At 40.8% G+C, this 27449-nt stretch overlaps 1 protein-coding gene across 1 annotated transcript in view; it reads right to left on the minus strand.

Moving 5' to 3' along the window:
- LOC124552390 (SAC3 domain-containing protein 1) overlaps positions 1 to 24258 on the minus strand; it is a 49120-nt gene extending 24862 nt beyond the window's left edge. Inside the window, exons 1-4 of the mRNA XM_047126651.1 lie at positions 23916 to 24258; positions 23405 to 23626; positions 14752 to 14913; positions 6420 to 6644 (exon numbers count right to left, since the gene is read on the minus strand). Of these exons, the coding sequence (XP_046982607.1) occupies positions 6420 to 6644; positions 14752 to 14913; positions 23405 to 23626; positions 23916 to 23992 (686 nt within the window). The 5' untranslated portion in view covers positions 23993 to 24258. The remainder of the gene's footprint in view (positions 1 to 6419; positions 6645 to 14751; positions 14914 to 23404; positions 23627 to 23915) is intronic.
- Positions 24259 to 27449: the final 3191 nt, after the last annotated feature.

Consider the following 27449-nt stretch of genomic DNA (forward strand, 5'->3'; position numbering starts at 1 on the left):
TGTATGCAGTGCCATTGCGAGGAAAGAAAAATCTAATTAAAAACTGCACTCCAGAGAGTTCCATACGCCATTAGCAACTCCAGCTGCATGACACAGAGAATAGAGGAGGGGGAAACACAGAGCCTAAACTACTTCTGGACAGATGCAGAAGTACACGTTTATGTGCAGCACCCAGCTGTGCAGTGGTCATCTGGGCCGGAGCCCCCACCGCTGCCATCGTCTCCTCCCCTTCTGTGCAGATATGGGCTGACGTATTTTGGGTTCACTTTACTGTGTCTTATACATTTAAATCTACCTATCCGCAGTGCCAGTATTTTGCCTGCCTGAGGTAAGTACTGGCTGCACATTCTGCCTCCAGAAAACTGTACACAAATTCACAGCACAGTGTACAGTAACAGAATACTAAGATACATAACAAAGTTTGCACTACAGACGACAGCACAGTAACCGATAGTAACTCCCAACGTATACACAAACTTACGTAACTCAATACGCTCGTACGAGATGTGAGAGAAAAGTCACGAGAATGACAACACTGTGAGCAATCTGGCAACGTTACGCTGTTCTACTTGTGTCGACAGACGTGTTCGTATCTTTCAGAGGCTCAGTTCGAGTTTCAGTCCCTACAGCCGTCACGTGATTTCTGACAGTGCAATCGGTGAAGCTGTGTTTTTGTTGCGTGTTACAAACAGGGAACAATGAAATTTAGAGAAACATTATGAACATCAAGTTTTATGTTACATTTGGGAAATCCACGAGTACGATCTCTGAAAAGTTGAAACGGGACTATGGGGTATATTCCTTATTGAGAGCACAAGTTTTTCGCTGACGTGAATTGTTTTTGGAAGGCAGAGAATACGCCGAAGATGAACCTCACTCGGGGAGACCTTTGACTTAAAAAACAGACGAAAACGTCTAATGTGTGCACGCTCTCGTCAGATTAAACCGACGTTTAACAATTAAGGATGGTAGGTGACCTGTTAAACTTCAACACTGTCACCATACATCAGCTTTTGACTCGGTGCTGAAGAAACGTGCTTCGATCTTCTTGAGAGGACTGCCAATGACCACGAATGGTTCAATTGTGTGATGACAAGTGATGAATCGTGGATTTTTGAGTGCTATCCTGAGACAAAGTGACAAATCGAGAAGTGGCAGACTGAGATATCTCCTCAACTGAAAAAAGCTCGAATGAGCAAATTGGAGATCAAAACAATGCCGATCTGACTTTCTGACAGTAGGGATATCGTGCATAAAGAATATGTTCACCTAGGACAAACTATCACCTAGGTGTTTTACAAATATGTCCTCGAAAGGCTCCAGAAGAGGGTGAATCGAGTGAGACTGTTGTAGACGATGGTTGCTGCATTGTGACAATGCCCCATCTCACACAGTTACTTCCGTCACGAAATGCTTCACCTCAAGAGGCATTCCTATTGTTCCATAGCCCCCAATTCACCTGACCTGCATCCTTGTGACTTTTTCTAACCCCCCCCCCCCCCCCCCCCAAGAGAAAAAACTGAAAAATGTCATAAAAGGACTCTGGAGAACATCCGAAAGAATGTGACCGACATCCGACATGTTAAAGGCACTACCAGTTGATGCTTTTCGCACTGCTACCGAGACTGTGAACAGTGACTCTGCCAGTGCAGAGCTGCCAAAGGGAACTACTTTTAAGGGGACAATATTATTGTTTGAAAATAAATAAATAAAAGTTTTGGCAGATAGAAAAATCAGTCCAATTACTTTTCTCACACACCTCATATTGTAACGGTATCAGCTGACCGAGTTAATGAAACAGAGGCACCTGAACCTAAATAATGATGAAATATGGCTTCTATCCGAAAGCATGTGTAACAAATGCAAACATATGCTAAAACCAGTATTTACAAATTTTGTACAAAGAAACCTAATTGTAAATAATGTTCAGTGATGTGTAAAGATCCCAGGATTCAATGAAATCAAACTTGTATTTAAGAAGTGATTAATATTTGTACATCAAATATTGTTATGAAAAGTATTTCATTTACTATGACAATAATAACTGTATTATTACTGCATGTTTATTTCTGAGAAATAATTGTGACAAATTATTTTGGAAAACTAATTATTTTTAATTGTAAATGTCAAAGTTAATGTTTTCAACAATGAATGTATTTATATTTTGACTATTACAGGGCAATTCAAAAAGGACTTTACAGCTTTGAAATGATACAGAAATTTATTGAGATAACTTACACAATCAGTAGGGGTGTCATTTTGCAGCAAACAACTTCAACTTTGATTCACATAGTGCACCAGTATCCCATTCTGCCACCAGGAGTCACAGGGTAGGGCACAGTTATATAGGTTACTCTCACTGGTGCGGAGCATGTTCGCTTTGCGGCTCGGTTTCGTGAAACAAACTCTGCGACAAATGTTTGGTGTACATTTTGTACTGAATACACTAAAGAACCTCCGAGCAGGCTTACAATTTATTTCTGGCACAAGAACATTATTGAGACGAGCTGTTCACTGCGACATCATAAATCGCACGGTCACCCGCATATTGACAATTATGTCAAGTTAGGGAGAGCTTTGCCTGGAGTCCACAAATATCAACTTTTTAATTCCACAGGTCGATGGAGATGACCGAGATGGGACGGTTCACCAACGGCAGCACAGTGTACCACGACTATTGCTTCCCGGGTCGGTGGATTGGCTGTGAAGGGCCAATCGCGTGGCTGGCTACCTCGGTTCCCAGACTTGACACCACTGGACTTCTTCCTCTGGGGTTACATTAAAGACAGTGTATGTGTTCCTCCCCTAACAAACAGTTTAGCAGATCTGAAAAATCAAACATACACTGCCATTGCACTAGTTATGCCCAATTTGCTGCAATGGGTGTGGGAAGAAATTGATTACCAGTGGGTAGTATGTTGCATCACAAATAGTAGTCACACTGAACCAAAACGACACTTGACAATTTATTGTGAAACTTGAGATCATTAATTACAAAATGACACATCCACTGATTCTGTAAGTTATCTCAACAAATTTCTATATCATCCCAAAGTTGTACAGTACAGTCCATTTTGACCTGCCCTATATAAGGGACCACGGCAGCAGCACAGTCGTAGCGAGTATTGTCTCATATTTCGTAGGTTCGATGTTACGTCATCTTAGTGGTGTGAACAAACAAATAATTAAGCACATTTTCATTTCTGCATCATTACAGTGGAACCTCACATACTGAGCATAATTTGTTCCCTAATCATACTCGTAGTGCGAAAAACAGGCGTTGCGCGAAACAATTTGTCCCGTATAAATTAATGTAAAATATGATAATATGTTCCTTGCAGAAAAAGTACTACAAGTTTTATCTTATTCGTGCCATAAATTCAAAGAAAATTACACATACAGTTCAAAAAATGGTTCAAATGGCTCTGAGCACTATGGGACTCAACTGCTGTGGTCATAAGTCCCCTAGAACTTAGAACTACTTAAACCTAACTAACCTAAGGACAGCACACAACACCCAGCCATCACGAGGCAGAGAAAATCCCTGACCCCGCCGGGAATCGAACCCGGGAACCCGGGCGTGGGAAGCGAGAACGCTACCGCACGACCACGAGATGCGGGCACACATACAGTATTATGTACTTTATTATCCACAATACATAATTAATTCTTTTTCACTAGGAAGCTACCTGTAGTCATTCGTTTCTGCAGATGCTTCAACACTCGGCGAAAATGTGACATAGCATTATTGTCAAATATATGCAAAGTGCACATGGCCACTGCTTTATTGGGATGACGATTTTCAATGTACGATGCAACTGATTTGCATGCTTTCAGAATTTCTCTTATTGTGCCAGAAGATTACAGTTTTGCTGTTACTGCTTATTCCTCTGAAGACCTCTCTCCACAACTTCCTGATGTGAAATACACTGCAACTCCATAAACTCTTTGGTAGTAATTTCTTGGTTGTGATCTTCTGCAAGATCACTGACATCATTGGTAAACATTTCTAGTATCATGCTCTTGGCCAAAGACACAATCTCATTGACTACAGGCTCCACAGGTACTGACTCAAATGCCTCAGAGTCACATTCGACAACACACTTCGGCAAAAGCTCCTTGCAAGCAGAACTGAGAGTTATCTCGGTAACCCTCGTGCCTTAACCATCACCTTGACGCAGGCAACGATATTGAAGTGATATTCTCAAAATTGCATGAGAGTGGAATTGGTAGCTTCGGTCAACTCAAAGCAATGCTTGGAGAGTGTTTTAGTGTAGAGCTTCTTAAAGTTACAAATAATCTGCTGGTCAATAGGCTGGAGTAATGGAGTGGTGTTGGGAGGCAAAAATAGGATACTGATGAACTGAAATTCTTGAAGGAAGTGGTCTTGTAGCCCTGGAGGATGAGTAGGAGCATCGTCCATAGCAATCAACATTTCACTGATCCAATGACAAAAAACATCATGTGTCTCCCAAGCCTTGTTGTTCGACCTCCACATCACATTTACATCATCTGGACTTTATACGTCTCGAAGGCTCGTGGAGTTTCTGAATGGTAAACAAGTAGCAGTTTAATTTACAAATCACTGCTTGCATTGACACAAAACAGCAGTGTGAGACAATCTTTCATTTTCTTGTGACGGTGCAGTGTATTCTCCGCTGTTGTTATAAAGGTACAATTCGGCATCTTTCTCCAAAATAGATCAGTCTCATCACAATTAAAAACCTGTTGCGTAAACCCTCAGAATCTACGAGCATCTCGAAGCTGCCGATGAAGTTCTCTGCTGCCTCTGGGTCAGAGCTGGCTGCTTCGCTGTGCCTCATAACACTGTGGATGTCGGTTCTTCTCTTAAACTTCTCGAACCACCGACGGCTTCCCTTAAACACTCCTTCAATCACTGACGATCCTGGCGTCTTCTTAATGAGGTCGGCGAAAATCATTCTCGTCTCGTCACAAATGATGTTCTCTTTAATAGTGTTGCCCTGCAACTGTTTTTCATTTATCCAGGTAAGGAGCAACCTGTTGATATCATCCAAAAAATGAAACCATTGTTTAGATACTTTTGTCACTCCCTTTTGTAGCGGGACTTTGAATTTCGCCGCGCTACACTCGTTCCCTCAGATAAAAAATATCTCGTCGCAGCGGTATGAGCGCTCGACGGCAGAGAAAATACTAAAATGGTAACACTTTTTTTGTTTTTTTATTCCGTTTTCAATTGTCTCTTGATAGCCGTAGCTTAAGGCAGGCGTGATCGGATGCTGACGTAAAAACTTAATGGCTAATCTTGATCTGATTGTAATGTGTAGATATTGTGGAAGTTATTAAGAAATTCGTTGGATGGAAGTAGCAAAGTGAATTAAATTGCATACAGTATCAAGATGATTTTAATTGGTATAAATTAGTGGTCCCTGGACTATTGCAAGATTTCGGAGCAGATTTTTTCACGCTGAAATGAATGAGATTTTTGAAGACGTGGACGCCGCCCTAAAGAAGATAAGTTAATCTGGTAAAGGATGATCTCTCGTCTACGCCACTTCCCCCTGTCCGTTACATTCTGTTATTCTCTGTTTCTTTTCAATAACTTTTGTAGTGAAAATTGGTTTAACTTTTGCTCAAAAACGCCACAAGGACCACCCCAACAATAGCTTTTTCGAATAACGAAGTCCGATAGCTTTTCTGTAATACAAAGTCCGATTTGCTTTTCATTCTTTCCCTTTTTCACGGTCTCTCTTCTCCCATTTTTTTTATTAACCAATACACTTTGAAGCACCTATCTCCTTAATCTTGTCCTTCTTCTTGAGAACAGTGCAAATACTTGATGTAGACTGATTATATGTGCCTGCTAAATCAGCAATGCTCACACCACGTTCGCATTTTTCAACGATTTTACATTTCATTTCTAAGGTCATTTTCTTTGTCTTACGGTCATGTTCTCGCAGCTTTATCTTCGGGAACATTTCTAGGATCGTTTCAAAAATTTGCACAAAAAAAGCACAGTGTGAACACAAGTTTAGAGAAATGTGTGATCACAAGCTGCACTAAGACGGTAGCAGAAAGAACGCTAAATCCAGATTGCAGTATGTACTAAAGACACAGTTCGTATGCTGCTGCTGAGAATGAAAGGTGTTCAAACTGTTGAACGTGTGTGACATCACACTAAACTGCTGTCACTCATTGCGCGAAACATCGCTCATTATGTGAATCATTTTTACAGTTTGTTTTGCTCATTATGCGAATTGCACACTATGCAAGGTGCTCATTAAGTGAGGTTCCACTGTATTTAGTAGATTTTATTAACCGAGATAAGCAGCTCTATTACTGACAGCCTTAGATATTTGAAGATATCACAAACTTCAAGAAACTGCAAGATAAGTATCCATTTCTGGTGGTTGCACTTTAACGGGTCGGCTCAGATGCACCTGTATGCCGCAGGCAGCTGCAGAGCCCGCTGCAGCACGTCTGCACTTCCCGGCGCCAGCACGAGGTAGAGGGCCTCAGTGTCCGCCCGACCGTCGCAGCCGGTCGCGCTCCCACCACTCTCCTGCTCCTGCCGGTCGTAGAGAACCAGCAGCCGCTGCACGCACTCCAGCAAGTGCTGCCTGTGGATCACCGCGTCAAAGCGCGATGCTGGCTCTTCGCACGACCTGGAAAATGCGCTACCTGAAACTTAGGTAAGTCGTACATACAGGGCAACGGGGGTCGTTCGATCGATAGTGCCCCACAACTTTTCTCTCGGAACGTATTTTTCTCTTAAGAGGTAGAATTTGGTGACAATGTCAATCGACATTTCTTCCACATTACTTTTTTCCTACACAGTCTGTAGGACACACAAGAGTATGTATTCCTTGCAAGTGTAGGCTTCTGCGAGTATGTGGTCATTGTCAACAAACTTTTTCAGGGTATGTGACTTCATTGTCAGTATGTAAAATTCTCCGACGGTTTGGCCACTATCGCAAATGACCTTTCTGGAGGTGTTTTGCTTGCTGTTGAATGAAAAAAAAAATAGTTCTTATAGACTAGGGAAGAAGCTGTTTTCGTGATCTGATAGGTTTTAAGGATGAGGAGGAAGGGCATTAATACATCCTTTATTGGTTTTTCTTTTGTTTCTTGTTATTGGTGGAAACAGAAATCCTCTAGTGGCATTTGATTTATTTCTCACCACTGGTGAAAATAGGCATATGAGAAATGAGTGGCAGTTGTGATGTAGTGCCGTTTACTTGCTGCCCAGTGCTAGCTGAGGCGTGCCAGTACCCTGTGTGCCTACGGTCACTTTGGTCTCCTGCCCGACTGTTCAGGTCTCTTGTGAGAGCTGATACCCTGTAGCACTGTTATTGCTGGCAGCTGAGATGCTGAAAGTGTGTACCAATCTTCTCTACTCGTGTTGCCCGGTCATTCGGTTACTTCTATCACCTCTCTAATCTTCATCGTCAGAGTAACGGCCATTTCACCAGTATGCGTGCTTCTCGAAATCCTGTGCTTATTTCGCACTCGTCCTGGCGTTTTGACACTGCCGACTCGGTGTGTTCTCTCAGGCAGATATAGTTTTCGTGTCCACATATCTGTGTCATAATCGGTCACCGAGCCTCACCTACGTACACTAGTTCACACTCACAGCCGATTTCATGAACTCCAGCTGTATGTAGTCGTCTACTGCAGCTTTCATTGAACCGAGAACATCTTTTATTACGTCCCTGATTCGAAAAATTGGCTCAAAACTTGCTCTGTGGAGAATTTTCCCACACGTTCGGTGATCCCTCACAGGCACACTAATACGACGGTACTCTGTGTTTCCTTCTGCACTTCCCTACTGCCTTCCTTTGCCACCTAAGCTTTGCCTATTATTTTCACATCATAACCATACGATCGAAAGGTGGACCCCAGGTTTTTTAGTTCTGCCTCCAGATGTTCGTCATCGCCAATCTTGTGGGTCCTCTCAGTTAAAGTGAGCAGGGCAGATTTCTTCTGAGCAGGGAGATAGTGGCAGGAAGCATGTAGACACCTGTCTATGCTTGTGGATTTTTCTGTATACGCTGTGGTCATGTTTACTATCTGGATTTTGGTAAATTTCTACATCGAGGAAAGGCAGCACCCTATTCTTTTCGATCTCCATAGTAAATTGGATTTTACTATACTGTTCGGTCAGGTGTTGGTGGAAATTCTCTTAATCTTCTTCTCCTTGAGGCCGGACAACAGAGGTATCATCAATACACCAGAACCAGAATTTTGGGCATAATGGGGCTGACTGGAGAGCTGTTTCTTCAAATGCCTCCATGAAAATGTCTGCTGCAATAAGTGAGAGGGGAAACATGCAGGTACATTGTCTGTTGAGGTAGGCGGTCATTAAACAGTGGCGCACTAGCTCACAGACATCGGTAGCAACGCATTCCTCTGAGATGTTCACAGTGGCCGACTGCTCCATTCATAAATAAAGACTTCACATTGTAACTAACCAGCAGATCCATAACCAAGATACATTCTTCTTTTAAAAGTGTCCAAAATGAGTGGGGTCCTTAAAGTATGAATCTATTGGCTCACTAGATGTTGAAGCTTCAGAGCGACTTCTTTTGCTACTTTATAGTTTGGTGAGTTTATGCTGTTAACCGTGGGTCTTGTAGGAAAAGACCTTTGTGGAACTTTGGCATCCCATACGTCCTCAGTGCCGGTGAAACTTGCGGGATGAGTCTTCCAGCTGTGTGAAGTTCATTCTGGTTTGCTTTAACAGTGCTTGTATCAATTTGATTATCTTGGCTGTCAGATTCCCTTTACGTTACTTATAAATGGGTTCACTAAGGAGATCCTCCAGTCATTTGATATAATCTGATATGTCCAACACTATGGCGCCATTTACCTTGTCTGGCTGTAATACTACTTAGCACCGTTCTTCAGGTTTGCAATAGAATATCATTTCTTCTTGCTGGTGTTTTGTTTGGGTTGCTTTGTGTGAGCCAGGACTTGTACCCTTTCTTATCCATCACTAATTGTGGTAGGTGACATACTGAAACCTCAATGGATTCGATGATGCCTTCTTTTCATAACCCCTTTTCAGGCTACAGCAAAATTCATCACCTTAGTCAGCATTTGCATAACTGCATCACATACGGTGTAGATAGAGAGGTTACCCACTGTCTGTCACATGTCCGGTGTCAGTCCATGTTCATCTGTCATTTTCTACTACAGCTTCTCGAACTTGCTCGTCTGACGGTTGGTGATACTATCGCTCGACTTCGTGGCTTGTCAAAAAGTTAACCTGTCATCCTTCTACCAGTCTTTCATATCCAGTTCGCACAATATTCTGTTGTCGGTGTTGAAACTAATATGAATGTGGCATATCCTTTCCAGTAATGACAAGAAATGAAGCAAACACCAATAACAGACATCTAATACCCTTCCTCCATGTACTAAATATCCTATCGGATCACAAAAACAGCTTCTTCCACTGGTATATAAGAACCAAAGTTTTTCTCATTCAGTAGTAAGCAAACCACTCTGAGGAAGGCCATTTGAAATCGTGGCCAAAATGCTGGAAAATTTTATATGCTTATAATGCAGTCATATACTCCAAAAAAATTTAAATTTACTGACACATGTTCCTTGTTGGTAAATGTTCTCGTCACATGATCGTAGCCATGTTGTCACTAGATCAATTGTGCCCTCATCACCTTCAAAGTGTGTCCCACATAAAGAAACATTAAGTCCGCACATATAATGGCATCCACTTCATTCACTGTGTTGGGAGCAGTGGTCATGACAGGACATCTTAAATGCAGCCAATTGTGAAGCTCAGTTTCTGCACTTTCTGATGCTTTATCCATATTTACCCATTGCGCAACACTAGCCCTGTCAAATGCATCATTACCACACACTGTACACAAACATTTACGCATATTCATCACAGTTTATTTTTCCACAAGCAGAAATTCAATTAAAGGGCTTTGCCAGTTAAAGAATGTCTCATCAGGAAAACATTCTGACAGTTCACTATAGCTTTCCAAAAAAAGTTCACTATAGCTTTCCAACCGCTGGAACTGCTGAAAACTTCACACAAGTGTACAAGTAACATCAAGTTTGAAGCACTTAAAGGATGTTTTCCTATATATATTAAAGGCGGTAAAAAATCTGGGGCATTATTTATTGGATGATCCTTGTTCTTTGAGATGAGTGAGGCTAAAACGTTCATAATTACATGTTAAAAGGTAAAGTGTGAAACAGAAATCTGATCCACTGTGCTCCATTTTCATTCACTCATACACACAAAAGCACAAAATATATTAACACTCACAAGGGGACAATCATACCTGTTAATCACATAGGTTGATGAGTCTTGTTGATGAGTCTTCAATATGTTGTTGAGGGACCTTTCATGAGTACCTGTGTAGCTGCTTTCATCGTAAAGTCTCTGAACAGCCTGTCCTTCCCACAAAAAGTTTGATCATTATCAGTTGCATAATTGCGGTTAAAATTAGGGATGAGTATTTCTGTCTGTATTATAAATCCTTCCACAACTGCTAATAATTAATCCATCATTGAGAACTCTTTGGGGATGTCCAAACTATGAACCATAAATGGAATACACATTTGAAGAATTTCTGCTGCACAGATTGATTTATCAATGAAATTACTATGGTGAAAATGACTATTTTTTAATAACTGAATTACATTCTCTGCCAGGGTTCCAATTACCTCTTTCCGTGCCCTGAAATGAGAAATGTCCTGCCCACTATCCTTCCCACCCCTCCTACAGTGGTGTTCCACCAACCAACGAACCTAAACAGTATACTCGTCCATCCTTACATAACCCCTGCTCCCAACCCCTTACCTCATGGCTCATACCGTTGTAATAGACCTACGTGCAAGACTTGTCCCATACATTCTCCCACCACCAAGTACTCCAATCCAGTCACTAACACCTATCCCATCAAAGGCAGGGCTACCTGTGAAACCAGTCATATGATGTACAAGCTGCGCTACAGAGAAAGGCAGAATAAATGGTCACAGGTTTGTTTAATCTGTGGCAGTGTGTTACAGAGATACTGAAGGAACTGAACTTGAAGACTCTTGAAGATATATGTAAACTACTCCGAGAAAGTCTCTTAATGAAGTTTCAAGAACCGGCTTTAAATGATTACTCCAGGGATACGATACAATCCCCTACGCAATGCTCACACAAGGATTATGAGGATAAGAGTAGAACGATTACTGCGTGCAAAGAGCCATTCAATCAATCATTCTTGCCATGCCCCATATGTGAATGGAACAGGAAGAGACCCTAATAACTGGTACAATGGGATGTACCCTCTGACACGCACCTCATGGCGGTTTACAGAGTGTAGATGCAGATTTAGATGTAGAGGTATTCTATGTAATTTTCAGAGAAGTCATTCAGTAATATCTCACATGAGGTCTTGTCATGCTCACCACTAATAAAACTGTAATTATCGCAGTTGACTGTCAGGTGATTAAAGACTCCTCCAATTATGTACATACCTACCAGTAAACTGAGGGTTTCTCTTATGTTTCCACTTACATTGGGCGATGAATGTTGTGGCTGATAGAACAATCCAATCACAAATTTCTGCTTACTCTCAATATTGGGTGTTTACCTTCAATATTGAGTCGTGTACCGAGTAATTATTAACTACACTGTTTTTAGGACAACTTCAAACTCTTGCAGTTTGTTGTGAATACTTCTGCTGCTGATCACATGAACCTGGTTTCCAAAATGCCCAGGTAACTATCACAGTGACTCATCCTTTCCTTTCCTCTGTAGGTGGATCATTTCAACATGTTTTTTCTGCTGGGTTATAGGTGTTGATAGCCTGAGAGATTCTTAGATTGTCACTGCAGATGAAGGATTTGCTAGCACAATTTGACCTACCAACCCTACAGCCATCAAAATCACATATAATTAAAAAATGCAGACTGTGATCTAATTAGCTAGAGAAACCTTTAGGGCATATTCAGGAAATAAAATGCAGCCATTGAACCCCTGCTTACGCTCATCAGTGTAAAGTACAACAATGATGTAGTATTTAGATGAAATTCTCAAAAACATGGATTTGAAAACAAAGTCACGTGCACTATTACTTTCACCCTGATAAATCAAAAATAATTACGGGTCTGTTTATTAACCAGGCAGTTGAACAACTGCACCTTTAATGAAGCACAGTCGTGTGGTCCACATTAATTGTTATTAGGCTGTGGTTCCCTCAAATTCCAAATGGCCTAAAAGCTCACAGCCCATTTATAAAGTTCTCTCCATTGTGTGTGTGTGTGTGAGGGGGGGGGGGGGGGGTGACAGTAGGGAATCTTGGTGTCCGAGGCATCGAGACTGTAGACATGACAAGCGTCTGTTGCCAAATTGTGAGTGGGGCTCACCACCCTTGTCAAAGCAGCTGGTGGGAATATGTCCCATCTTATAAGTTCCTGTTGCCAGCCAAATACCCTCACAGTGAACGAAACAGATGAGTTTTAGGTGTGACTGCATAGCCACACCGTGAACTGTGCATTTGTAGTCGAGGCCAGATCACACAAAAATCTCATATAACATTCAGTCTACTCTCCGTGACCTATGTCTGAGGCATTTTAATGTATTCAATGCCATTAGGTGTTTGGCCTTCATATCCCTCACGTGCGATAATTCTGTCACCCTCTCACAAATTTCGAAAACCAAAAACATCATTCAACTTAAAAATTGAGAGTTTTTCATTTTCATTTCAGAAGCAAGACAGGAATGATCAAAATTTACACAGAAACACTGCTTAAGAAAAATTTAAAACCTGTGTACCAGTGCACTCCTCTGACCACCTTATAGTCAGTATCGTCAGTTGTGACCGACGAGTAGTTGTCATGTGATCGGGTAAGGGTCAAGATATCGTAAAGTTGTCAACAAGCATTGAACAATGAATGGAAGAATTAAGTATGGGTGGAATGTCATCAACTGCTGTATCTAACAGTCACACTTAACAAGATTTCTGAGGGATACCATTCTCCTGCTCAAATCAGACCAAAGGAGCATCACCTAATGAATGTCTAAAAAAGCGTCGAGAAAGGAAGGACATACAAGTACCCAGAGAGAGCCTCAGATGTTCCATTTGTGGAGCCTTCAGACGACATTACGCCTCTGAATAATGTCAGTCACAGCTTGAAGAAGACACCTACATGGTGCCATCCATGGACGAAGGACTATCATTGTATTCCCACTTCTCGAAGTGTGAGACTATCGAGGGTCGAACAGTACTTCCAAACCTGCCAAAAAAGTTACTACGCAGTTCCTACAATTCTAAGTGCTGGATCATGTGCTAGTCGAACACAACTTCTACTACGGTGACTACTTGGCAATGTGACATCCTTCCCGAGTTTCAGAAGGGATACTAACATTATATTCCTCCAGGAAGCCTTGAATCGGCCTAATTAGAAAGGATAGGAGAAGTTTTTTGATCCTTTTTTCAGGTACTATGATACCAGTACTGGATCCCTTCCTCATCTGGTGCATTCCTAGGACATGTGTCAGCATAAATACACAAATATCTGCAACCAGTTGCAGTTAGTTAGCTGTGTGTTCCATACAGCACTTTCACAATTTTTAAAGAAAATGTGTGAAATGAGGCTACATATCCACAATATATTTAGGAACTGGTACATTACCGTTTTTGTAACTCTCACAGTGGAGCAAAAATTTTACAAGAATAAACATATTAGTCTTTGACATAACTCTACTTCCTAATAATAGATATAAAGCTGCTTTCTTTAAACTGCTGTACATACTATCGCTTTTTAATAAATGGTTGTCTATGGAACAGAAAATATTGTACTGTACTCCTTTCTGAGACAATAACAGCTTTGGTAATGAGTAATAACGGTCTTTCTTTTTCCAATGTTGAAACTGTGGGAATCACTATTCTCCTCAAGCAGCAACAGTTTATCTATGAGAATTATCTTTAGTGAATATATAAGGGGCAGTCAAATAAAAGAGGGACAGATGGAAAAAAATAAATTAACTGTTTCAATATTATGAGAAGGAAAGTTGCTACTAACCATATAGTGGAGATGCTGAGTAGCTGACAGGCACAACAAAAAGACTCTCACAATTATACCTTACCGTCATTAAGGTCTTTGTCAACAATAGACAAACATACGCACAGGCAAACACACTTATGCAAACACAGTGTGAGTTGAGTTTGCAAACACACTCACGCAAACTCAACTCACCCTACGTTTGCGTGAGTGTGTTTGCGTGTGCGTATGTTTGTCTATTGTTGACGAAGGCCTTAATGGCAATAAGCTATAATTGTGAGAGTCTTTTTGTTGTGCCTATTTGTGACTCAGCATCTTCACTATTTAGTGAGTAGCAACTTTTCTTCTCATAATATTGTTACACTCCAGGATTTTTGATTGTTTAAAGTAAACTTTTTATTATTTAAAAAATAATTTCCATATCTGTTAACACATTTACGCCAATGTGAGACAAGACAATCCATGACTTCACAGAAAAATATTTGTTGGAGTGAACAAGACTGTACAGATGGTGCGTAAGGGCTTCCCAGCAAAATTTCTGCAGTGCAGTCAAAACAACCTCTGCAACATGTGGGATTGCCCACACTGGGAAGCCAAGTTCCCTTTTCCATATAGGCTATCCTCGAAAAGAATAAACAGCTTTTTTTGACAACGCTATAATCTTCTCGAGCCAATATCCGCATAGAAAACTGTAAAGAGGATGAACAATGAAGGCACGCTCTGCTGTGTGCTACGTACCTATATCCGGCGTATGCCAGAAATCTCGCAATCGGCTCCAGTATCTCCACCGATTCCACAGATGGCGTGCCTTGTATTACCAAATCCTGCCTCACAGCACGCAGGCGGTCGAACACAAAGTCGTACACTTCATTCCAAGGCAGGCTCTGGCTGGGAACAACTCTGAAAGTTTACACGGGTGAGATGTTTATTGAGCGGCACTGCCAATGATCGCATTGCTCAAAAATAAACACATGTTAGTTTCATCTAGGACATTAACAATATAAACTGTTTAAAAGAGAGAGAGAGAGAGAGAGAGAGAGAGAGAGAGAGAGAGAGAGTATGTGCAGCTAACTTGTGACTTGCACAGTTTATGTTTGGTTGGTAATCTCTAACCCGATCTTGCTTCAACCACAGAAAGTCACTACATACTGCAACCTGTGTGACAGAGGTTAAAGTAAACCTGCACTCTTAGAACAGTATGATAAGAAGCAATGGGTTTGCAATCGTGAATGAGACAATGCAGTTAGTGAGTACTGTTCATTCAGTCGACACACTCAGGCAGTGCATGCTTTGTCACTTTATGGCAAGACAGATTATCAATACGGAAAGTTGTCAACCAAACTGGTGTACAGAGGGATGGCTGTAAGGCAATGACCAAACACCAATAAAGTTGGGAGAAAAAAGAAACTTGGTGAACACCACAGTAGCATCCGATCACTGATCTCTCTCGTGAGAAACAAAACAATGAAGCTCTTATAGTGGTCAACTGCAGCCAACTACATCAGATGATGATTTTTATATACAATGGTGGTCTGATAATACTGGTAAAAAAAAAGAAAAATGTTTGTTTCATAAACAACTCACCTTGCTTCTCAACATAGTCTTCTTTAAAGGATATACATTTGGTCCAGCAATCCTCCAGCTTTTTCATCCAGCCGGAAATGTAGGTTCTGTTGAACTATCACTTCCTCATTTGATGAAAATTTCTTCCCAAAGAAGCCGAAGCTTCAAGTTATGGAATGGCAAAAGTCACTTGGGGCTAAGTCTGGTGAATAGGGTGGATGCTGAACAGCTTCAAAGCTCAGCACTTTCGCTATTGTTATTACTGATGTGAGGGATGGTGCATTATCCTGGTGAACCAGCACTTTTTTGTGTGCCTCTCTTCGTATTTTTTTAGCCAACACAAGTTTCAAATGATCCAACAATGAAACAGAATAGTGTCCAGTTATGGTTCTCCCCTTTTTCTAGTATTCTATGAGGACTATTCCTTAAAAAACAGTGACCATCTCCTTACCAGCTGACAAAATGGTCTTAGCCTTCTTCAGTGCACTTTCATCAGCCTTTGTCCATTGTTTTGACTCAAGTATATAATGGCGGATCCAGGTTTCATCAACAGTCACAAACCAGTGCAAAAAGTATTGCAGATTATATTAAACATCAAAAGACATTGTGTTCAAATGTTGTGCTGGATGTGCTTTTGGTCAACTGTAAGCAACTGTGGCACCCACGTCACTCACAGCTTTCATATAGGTCATTCTCCATGCTGGAATTCATGCATTAGCTCAGTTGAGATGCCTACAGTCTCAGCGATCTCACAAATTCTTATTCAGCGGTCTCAGATTACCGTACCATCGGTTTTGAAGGCTTTGTGGTGACCCCGACCGAATGGCCGGAACGAGCTTCGTCTTCAGTGCTCGTCCAATCGTATTACAATTTTTTTATCCAAAATTAAATGGTCTCCAATGGCGGTTTGAGTCCATATGAAATACATGCAATTCTGTTTTGATTTGTGTGGCACTTCAACCCTTCACCAGAAAAACTGTAATAACAGCACGTAATTTGATTTTCTCCATTTTCAATTGCTGTTGACACATTGATGAATTCAGATAGCTGTCATCAATGAACTGTAAGCCGTACATTGTTGAAATTCTTTATATGAGCCTTGGGATAATAACGCTTACCAACAATGATACACAATAAACATGTTCCGTTGTTTCACGGAAATTTATCAGAATTATCAAACCACCTTTGTATGTTCACAGAGTCACTGTCTGGGCTTGGCCAACTACATTCTGCCAGTTCTGCAACTCGAGTGTGGAGAGGAATCGTACAAGATGGAATGGGTGTGGACACAGGGAGAGGGGAGGTGCAAAATCGGGTGAAAATTTGGCAAAAAGTGGCTGATAGCTGCGAGAGAGGCAGCGGATACACGGAGAAGAGACTCAGAACCAGTGTGCCCACTCAGGCTGAAGGCAGTGGGACTGCGTACGGCACACAGCGACATGGACGGGTGGATCTGGACAGAGGCTGCAGAGAGGAGGTGGTGAGGGGAATCAGGTACCTGAGGCAGAGGCGGAGGTGGGTGTCGGACAGGGCCTGGCAGAGAAGGAAGTCGGGAGGATTAACAGACCTGAGAATGTGATGCTGGGATACTCAGTTCAGAGACACTGGTGTCTGGTGCAATGTCGAATGACAGAGCACTGAACTCGATTGAAGAGTTATAGAGATAGGCAGCCAGTTGCCGGCGTTCAGTTATTGGCAAGAGGTGCAGTCCTGAGTGCAGTGGCCTGTTTCTCATGTAGAACTGAACTTGAGGCTCTGTTCTGCCGAGAAATCAATTTCGTGGATACGGTAAATGGATTATTGGGTTTAAAAATGATGAGGGCAGAGAAACAGGCCTGTAGTTTTCTGCCTATTGTGTTACTTTTCCTGAAACAGAGGCATAACTCTTGACTGTTTAAGATATAATGGAAAGTTCCCCACTGGAAATGACTCATTCATTATGTTGGTGTAGGGAGATACTCTTCCCAATACGCACTGTTTCAATGCATCTAGGCCTGTTGTTGTTGTTGTTGTCTTCAATACAGAGACTGGTTTGATGCAGCATTCCATGCTACTCTATGCTGTGCAAGCTTCTTCATCTCCCAGTACCTACTGCAACCTACATCCTTATGAATCTGCTTAGTGTATTCATCTCTTGGTCTCCCTCTACGATTTTTACCCTCTACGCTGCCCTCCAATACTAAATGCCTCAGAACATGTCCTACCAACCGATCCCTTTTTCTAGACAAGTTGTGTCACAAATTTCTCTTCTCCCCAATTCTATTCAATACCTCCTCATTAGTTATGTGATCTACCCATCTAATCTTCAGCATTCTTCTGTAGCACCACATTTCGAAAGCTTCTATTCTCTTCTTGTCCAAACTATTTATTGTCCATGTTTCACTTCCATACATGGCTACACTCCATACAAATACTCTCAGAAACGACTTCCTGACACTTAAATCAATACTCGATGTTAACAAATTTCTCTTCTTCAGAAACGCATTCCTTGCAATTGCATCTACATTTTATATCATCTCCACTTCGACCGCCATCACTTGTTTTGCTCCCCAAATAGCAAAACTCCTTTACTACTTTAAGTGTATCATTTCCTAATCTAATTCCCGCAGCATCACCCGACTTAATTTGACTACATTCCATTATTCTCGTTTTGCTTTTGTTGATGTTCATCTTATACCCTCCTTTCAAAACACTGTCCATTCTGTTCAACTGCTCTTCCAGGTCCTCTACTGTCTCTGACAGAATTACAATGTCATCGGTGAACCACAAAGTTTTTATATCTTCTCCATGGATTTTGAAATCTACTCCGAATTTTTCTTTTGTTTCCTTTACTACTTGCTCAATATACAGGTTGAATAACATTGGGGATAGGCTACAACCTGTCTCATTCCCTTCCCAAACACTGCTTCCCTTTCATGTCCCTCAACTCTTATAACTGCCTTCTGGTTTCTGTACAAATTGTAAATAGCCTTTCGCTCCCTGTATTTTACCCCTGCCACCTTCAGTTTTTGAAAGAGAGTATTCCAGTCAACATTGTCTAAAGATGTTTGCCTTTTCTTAATCTATCTTCTAAGATAAGTCGTAGTGTCAGTATTGCCTCCCGTGTTCCAACATTTCTACGGAATCCAAACTGAGCTTCCCCGATGTTGGCTTCTATCAGTTTTTCCATTCGTCTGTAAAGAATTCACGTTAGTATTTTGCAGCTGTGTATTTTGCAGCTGAGGGTATTTCACCTGTCTCATACATCTTGCTCACCAGATGGTAGAGTTTTGTCAGGACTGGCTCTCCCAAGGCTGTCAGTAGTTCTAATGGAACGTTGTCTACTCCTGGGGACTTGTTTCGACTTAGGTCTTTCAGTGCTCTGTCAAACTCTTCACGCAGTATCATATCTCCCATTTCATCTTCATCTACATTGTCCTTAAGTACGTCGCCCTTGTGTAGACCCTCTATATACTCCTTCCACCTTTCTGCTTTCTCCTCTTTGCTTAGAACTGGGTTTCCATGCATTCACTACTTCATCCCTCAAAACTACCCATTCTTCTTCTACTGTATATCTTTCCCCCATTCCTGTCAATCGTTCCCTTATGCTCTCCCTGAAACACCGTACAACCCCTGGTTTAGTCAGATTATAAAGGTCCCATCCCCTTAAATTCCCACCTTTTTGCAGTTTCTTCAGTTTTAATCTACAGTTCATAACCAATAGATTGTGGTCAGAGTCCACATCTGCCCCTGGAAATGTCCTACAATTTCAAACCTGGTTCCTAAATCTCTGTCTTATCATTATATATTCTATCTCAAACCTTCCAGTATCTCCAGGCTTCTTCCATGTATACTACCTTCTTTTATGATTCTTGTACCAAGTGTTAGCTATGATTAAGTTATGCTCTGTGCAAAATTCTACCAGGTGGCTTCCTCTTTCATTTCTTACTCCCAATCCATATTCACCTACTACGTTTTTTTCTCTTCCTTTCCCTACTGTCGAATTCCAGTCACCCATGACTATTAAATTTTCATCTCCCTTCACTACCTGAATAATTTATTTTATGCCATCATACATTTCATCAGTCTCTTCGTCATCTGCAGATCTAATTGGCATATAAACTTGTACTACTGCAGTAGGCATCGGCTTCATGTGTATATCTTGGCCACAATAATGTGTTCACTATGCTGTTTGTAGTAGCCTACCCGCACTCCTATTTTTTTATTCATTATTCATTATTATTATTAAAGTGGCCTTGCTGTGCTGGTACTGCGAATGGCTGAAGCAAGGGGAAACAACAGCCGTAATTTTTCCCGAGGGCACACAGCTTTACTGTACGATTAAATGATGATTGCGTCCTATTGGGTAAAATATTCCGGAGGTAAAATAGTTCCCCATTCGGATCTCTGGGCAGGGACTACTCAAGAGGACGTCGTTATCAGGAGAAAGAAAACTGGCGTTTTACAGATCGGAGCGTGGAATGTCAGATCCCTTAATCGGGCAGGTAGGTTAGAAAATTTAAAAAGGGAAATGGACAGGTTAAAGTTAGATATAGTGGGAATTAGTGAAGTTCGGTGGCAAGACTTTTGGTCAGGTGAATAGAGGGTTATAAATACAAAATCAAATAGGAGTAATGCTGGAGTAGGTTTAATAATGAATAAAAATTAGGAGAATGGGTAAGCTACTACAAACAGCATCGGGAACACATTATTGTGGCCAAGATAGACATGAAGCCCACGCCTACTACAGTAGTACAAGTTTATATGCCAACTAGCTGTGCAGATGATGAAGAAATTGATGAAATGTATGATGAGATAAAAGAAATTATTCAGATAGTGAAGGGAGACAAAAATTTTATAGTCATGGGTGACTGGAATTCGAGAGTAGGAAAAGGGAGAGAAGGAAACATAGTAGCTGAATATGGATTGGGGCTAAGAAATGAAAGAGGAAGCCGCCTGGTAGAATTTTGCGCAGAGCATAACTTAATCACAGCTAACACTTGGTTCAAGAATCATGAAAGAAGGTTGTATACATGGAAGAACGCTGGAGATACTAAAAGGTATCAGATAGATTATATAATGGTAAGACAGAGATTTAGGAACCAGATTTTAAATTGTAAGACATTTCCAGGGGCAGATGTGGACTCTGACCACAATCTATTGGTTATGAACTGTAGATTAAAACTGAAGAAACTGCAAAAAGGTGGGAATTTAAGGAGATGGGACCTGGATAAACTGAAAGAACCAGAGGTTGTACAGAGTTTCAGGGAGAGCATAAGGGAACAATTGACAGGAATGGGGGAACAAATACAGTAGAAGAAAAATGGGTAGCTTTGAGGGATAAAATAGTGAAGGCAGCAGAGGATCAAATAGGTAAAAAGACGAGGGCTAGTAGAAACCGTTGGGTATCAGAAGAAATATTGAATTTAATTGATGAAAGGAGAAAATATAAAAACGCAGTAAATGAAGCAGGCAAAAAGGAATACAAACGTCTCAAAAATGAGATCGACAGGAAGTGCAAAATGGCTAAGCAGGGATGGCTAGAGGACAAATGTAAGGATGTAGAGGCTTATCTCACTAGGGGTAAGATAGAAACTGCCTACAGGAAAATTAAAGAGACCTTTGGAGAAAGGAGAACCACTTGCATATCAAGAGCTCAGATGGAAACCCAGTTCTAAGCAAAGAAGGAAAAGCAGAAAGGTGGAAGGAGTATACAGAGGGTCTATACAAGGGCGACGTACTTGAGGACAATATTCTGGAAATGAAGAGAATGTAGATGAAGACGAAATGGGAGATAAAATACTGCGTGAAGAGTTTGACAGAGCACTGAAAAACCTGAGTCAAAACAAAGCCCCCGAAGTAGACAACATTCCATTAGAACTACTGACAGGCTTGGGAGAGCCAGTCCTGACAAAACTCTACCATCTGGTGAGCAAGATGTATGAGACAGGTGAAATACCCTCAGACTTCAAGAAGAATATAATAATTCCAATCCCAAAGAAAGCAGGTGTTGACAGATGTGAAAATTACCAAACAATCAGTTTAATAAGCCACGGCTGCAAAATACTAATGCGAATTCTTTACAGATGAATGGAAAAACTAGTAGAAGCTGACCTTGGGGAAGATCAGTTTGGATTCCGTAGAAATATTGGAACACGGGAGGCAATACTGACCTTACGACTTATCTTAGAAGAAAGATTTAGGAAAGGCAAACCTACGTTTCTAGCATTTGTACAAGGCTATTTACAATTTGTACAGAAACCAGATGGCAGTTATAAGAGTCGAGGGACATGAGAGGGAAGCAGCGGTTGGGAAGGGAGTGAGACAGGGTTGTAGCCTCTCCCCGATGTTATTCAATCTGTATATTGAGCAAGCAGTAAAGTAAACAAAAGAAAAATTTCGAGTAGGTATTAAAATCCATGGAGAAGATATAAAACTTTGAGGTTCGCCGATGACATTGTAATTCCGTCAGAGACAGCAAAGGACTTGGAAGAGCAGTTGAACGGAATGGACAGTATCCTGAAAGGAGGGTATAATGGAATGTAGTCGAATTAAGTCGGGTGATGCTGAGGGAATTAGATTAGGAAATGAGACACTTAAAGTAGTGAAGGAGTTTTGCTATTTGGGGAACAAAATAACTGATGATGGTCGAAGTAGAGAGGATATAAAATGTAGACTGGCAATGGCAAGGAAAGCGTTTCTGAAGAAGAGAAATTTGTTAACATTGAGTATAGAGTTAAATGTCAGGAAGTCGTTTCTGAAAGTATTTGTATGGAGTGTAGCCATGTATGGAAGTGAAACATTGACGATAAATAGTTTGGACAAGAAGAGAATAGAAGCTTTCGAAATGTGGTGCTACAGAAGAATGCTGAAGATTGGATGGGTAGATCACATAACTAATGAGGAGGTATTGAATAGAATTGGGGAGAAGGGGAGTTTGTGGCACAACCTGACAAGAAGAAAGGACCGGTTGGTAGGACATGTTCTGAGGCATCAAGGGATCACAAATTTAGCACTGGAGGGCAGCGAGGAGGGTAAAAATCGTAGAGGAAGACCAAGAGATGAATACACTAAGCAGATTCAGAAGGATGTAGGTTGCAGTAAGTACTGGAAGACGAAAGAAGCTTGCACAGGATAGAGTAGCATGGAGAGCTGCATCAAACCAGTCTCAGGACTGAAGACCAGAACAACAACATAAGTTACGTAATGGACTTTGCATCCAAATAAATGTCAAAGACTAGTCCATTATGTAATATAGGTTTTCTTAATAAGGCAAAATGCGTTAAAATATCGTGCAGATGTAAACATTACGCTATGCTACAGGTCAATCTGTTAGCATAAACTTTATTTGGTTTTCATATTTATTAGCTTCATGAATTCACAAGCAATTATCACCGTTTAACTTAACCTAAACCTCTAGCTAGAGTGTACACTGGATACCCCTCTCGCCTACACATGAAGCACCGTTTATGGTGACAAAGAGATCTGTACCGATACCCACGGTACAGGAAAGGCTGAAAAGTGATACAATGACCGTGAGTTGTGGAAGGCAACGAATGTGAAAGACAAATATAGTTTGTGGTAATAGACTGACCCACTTGTAGTGTGGCCTACATTTTAACGCACTTTTCGTCATAAAATTACCACTACAAGGTAAATTATGAAAACGTATATTAGATAATGGAACAAGTCTACAACACGTATTTTGATGCATATTATGTACTACGTAGGGTTGAATATAAACTACGAAAAATGGAAAGGAGGCCCAATACGGAAGTTATACCCATTACCAGAAGTTGTAGTGCAAATAATGACTTACGGCTGCGTACCATCATTGCTGATGACTTACTCGGATAAGAGGTATTTTACAGTCTGGAGCAGCACCTGCGGGGGCCGGATATCGTCGGGGTCCGGTGGTCCGTGTCCAGCTGCTGGCCGACTGTAGCTTTTGATTACGCGTTTGTAGTCAGCTCGCCATCGTGACTTGATAGTTCTTCTGTTTCCAGTTACAGATTCACTTTTCCCCATCTGCACACTTTCCAATTGATGTAGCAAGCCATTTCGCTCTCGCCTAAAAGGGAAAAAAATACGATGGCGCTTATTAAAATAGCAAACTCTGATAATTATCAGAGAACAGTATACTGTATTCTTTTTCCTTTCTACATGTGTGGTACAAATGGGTGCCTGACCGACGCAATGTCTGGGCCAGGTGTACAATGAGCATACAGGAGAGTAAAAGTAGGTAGCCACATAAACAGGTTGCGGTTGAACTCTAAAGCAGAGGGTTTCCAGGAAAGAAATTGTCACTCAAGATATTATTTATGAACAGGATATTGCTCGGTACTCTAGTTCGAACTCACATCCTTATTTCTTTTTCTGGACACATTGACATGCATTTCCCTCGAATGAAGGTATTCACAGTTGAGCTGCTATTCATCTTAAAAGTCACATGTACTACTGCAATTCATATAAACGTGTGAAGACTACGCTCAACAATATCCAAAATTACGAAATAATAAAGTACATAATTTTTCCCCGAATCTACTGTCGTACGCCGGAACCACTCGTTCTAACATTCCCTGCGCCATGTGGTCTACGACGGTTTCATTAATGTCAAACTCAGTTCCCCCACAGGTTATGCTGTTTCATCTGCATAATATTCTCACGTGTTTACAAACACACAAAAGCTAAATAACACACGCCAGAGAAAAAGTAAACAAACCAAAGATGGTATTTTTTACCCCATTCAGTCATTGCTGCGTAATAATAAAGTTTTGTTCACTCACTATCCACATTCTTTCGTGTAGGTAAGCTTTACCTATCCCTCATAGTTTACTATTAAACTTTATATCTTTATCTGTCCATTACATATAAACACGATTATCTTCTTGCAGGTTTTAATCCTCGGGTCATATAGCACAGACTTGACTGGCAATTTTTGCAGGATTTTACTCTTGATATGAAATGCTAGAAACTTGTTCCTCGTCTCAGTATATTTTCTGAATTGAAATAACATATGGTCGTATCTCCCCGAGTAGTGTTATTACAATCATCGTATTAATACTAACAGGAACCTCGGTCATTTTGCAGCTGATGCAGTTATCTATAACGAAACACTGTCTGAAAAAAGCTGCACAAGATTTCAAAGTGTGCAAAGATTGACAACATATCTTAAATGTTCAGAAATGTAAAACTGTGCACTTCAAAAACGAATAAACACAATATCCTGTGACTATAATATCAATGAGTCACTGATGCGGTCGGCCAACTCACACAGACACCTGGGTGTCAGTCATTGTAGGAATACGAAATGGAGTAATTACATAGGCTCAGGCATGGGTAAAGCAAGTGCTAGACTTCCGTTTGTTGGTAGAATACTGGGGAAGGCACTCAGTCTACAAAGGGGAATACTTACAAATCACTCGTGTGACCAGTTCTAGAATATCGCTCATGCCTGGGATCCATACTGAACAGGGCTAACAGGGGATGTTGAACGTATACAGAGACGAAGGGTATGAATGGTTACAGGGCTGATTTATGCATGGGAGTGTCTCAGAGATACTGTAGGAACTATACTGGAGCTCTCTTGAATATAGATGGAAACTATCCCGAGAAAGTCTACTAACAAAGTTTCAAGAACTCGCTTTAGATTATGTCTCTCGGACTGTACTATTTCTGTTTGTGGACAGTCGCCTCCTTTGTGTAGTGAGCTCTGCATCCATGTTTCCTGTCAGTATTCGATTGTGTGTTTCTGAATAAGTTGTCCATATAGTTGAGCTTTATTTCTAATGGTGTTCCGTTGCTTATAGCCTGTTTTGCCAGTTGATCTCTCCTTCATTGCCTGGGATTCCAAAATGGGCTTTCACCCACGTAAAGGCGATTTGTTTCTGTCTTTTGAGGTATTCATAATACCAATAAGGAACTTGGAGTAGGTACTCATTGGTGGTTTTTGAGACTTTTATATTTGATATTGCTTGAAGGGACTTTTCCAGTCTGATAATATTGCATAGGATGTATAGTTCTCATTCATACACCATTGTATCGCCTTTAATATTGGGATTGTTTTGGACAAATAGGTAGAAGTAGTTGGTAATTTAAAATTTTTGACTATCTGCAGTTGTGGACTAAATATAGCACATCCTGTGTTGTCCTCTGCTGCTGTCTTTGATCCATTTGCGAATACGTCGGTTTCCCATTGTCTTGTTTCCTCCATTCGTCTTTGCATTGCTGTAAGTGTCTCCAAGACATCAGACTTTCCCTCTGTCGTTTCCATTGAGATGCGATTCCTGATGATGAAATAGTCATATTGGTAAGCAGGTCACTCTATACTTTTGGCAAAATCTTTGCACTTATTTTCCAAATCAGTACATGCCAAAATGAAATCAAAAGGCTTTCTGCCCCAATTTCCTGGAAAAGACAGTGCAGTCATAGAATGTGATGAACTGAAAACTGTCAGCATAATAATTTCTCTACTCTGTATCGTTCCACAAACTCTTCCTCCATATTTGGAAGGATATTTCTCACGCCTCCACTAGTAGTGTATTTGTCTGTGAGGATTTCGTCACTCCTAAGTACGTGCATATACAGTGATACTGTAATCTGCTCAGCTTCTCGACATTTTGCAAGTTGTGGATTTGTAGTCCATATATCCTTAATTCAATCTGGATCGAATGATTCAGGTATTAATAAGAAATGTCCAAGTAAATCTGTTGTCTAGTGTCATTCAAAAGAACCAAATAAATGCTATAACTTGTATTATTTTATCATATATATGTGTTAAATAATTTCTTGGTACATAACCATTCCTAGTGAAAATGACTACCAAAGATTTCTCCAGTGTCACCATCAGGCCATTGCCTCAAAGTCAGTGACTCAGTTCTTTTGTCGATAACATAAGGTTGCTCACCACCTTCTGTTTTACTCTCTCTAATATATAGAGTCCATTCATTGGTTAATGACGAAATACCTTCTACAAACGTTAGTGGAGTCCTAAATGTAGCAACTTATCAAACAGTATATTTGTCTAAATATTATCATACATTTTTGCTATATCCTAAAATATTGCTGCTCTATAGTTGATCTCACCAAAGCCAACTAACATGCTGTTGTCCCTGCATCTTTTACCTCTACGGAACCCGAATTGTGATCCATCTGGTAAGAATGAAAATTCTACCCACCATTCCATTTACCTTTATATTAGTTTTTCCAATGTTTTAGCAATATGTGACGACAGTGAAGTCAGTCAGTATGCAGTGGCTAATAATGGTTCCTTCCATTTTTTTTAAAATTTAGGGCTATGATCTGTGTCTTCCATTTTGGGACTAACTCTTGATGCATCCAAATTCCATTATAGATTTCAAACAGCATTGTCAGGCATGTTTTGTATTGTGGAATATGTTTTTTGATCAATTGCTGAGGCAGTATAAGTGCTATCTTTGATGACTGATGTCAGCTCATCAGTAGAGAACTGCATACTTAGCATATGTCAAGTTGCAGGATTTCTCCTTTGTCTCCTGAATAACTTATTGCGAATACTTGATTCGTCAATAAAATCACAGAATTCTTCTATACACTCATGTGATTGCACATTATTGACTCCAGGGGAGATAATCCTAAATACATAGACCTTTTGCCATATCCCCTACAATTTAGTATTCTTGGTCAAACTATTACAGTATTTTATCCAACCACTCTTCTTGATGGATTTCAGTATCATCGGTCGCCCATACGATAGACACATGTGATCAATCGATCGGCTGTGGGACCCTGTAGCCTAAAGCGACCCCCTTTTTCACTGTGAGGCATTTTGTGCGTGTGAGTGGGGACTGAGGATAGGTGATTGAGTGTCTTCATTGCACTGAAATTAGAAGTGAAATGTAAGTTATTAATGTATT

The sequence above is a fragment of the Schistocerca americana genome, chromosome 10 (genome assembly GCF_021461395.2).
Source record: "Schistocerca americana isolate TAMUIC-IGC-003095 chromosome 10, iqSchAmer2.1, whole genome shotgun sequence".
NCBI classification, from domain to species: Eukaryota; Metazoa; Arthropoda; class Insecta; order Orthoptera; family Acrididae; genus Schistocerca; species Schistocerca americana.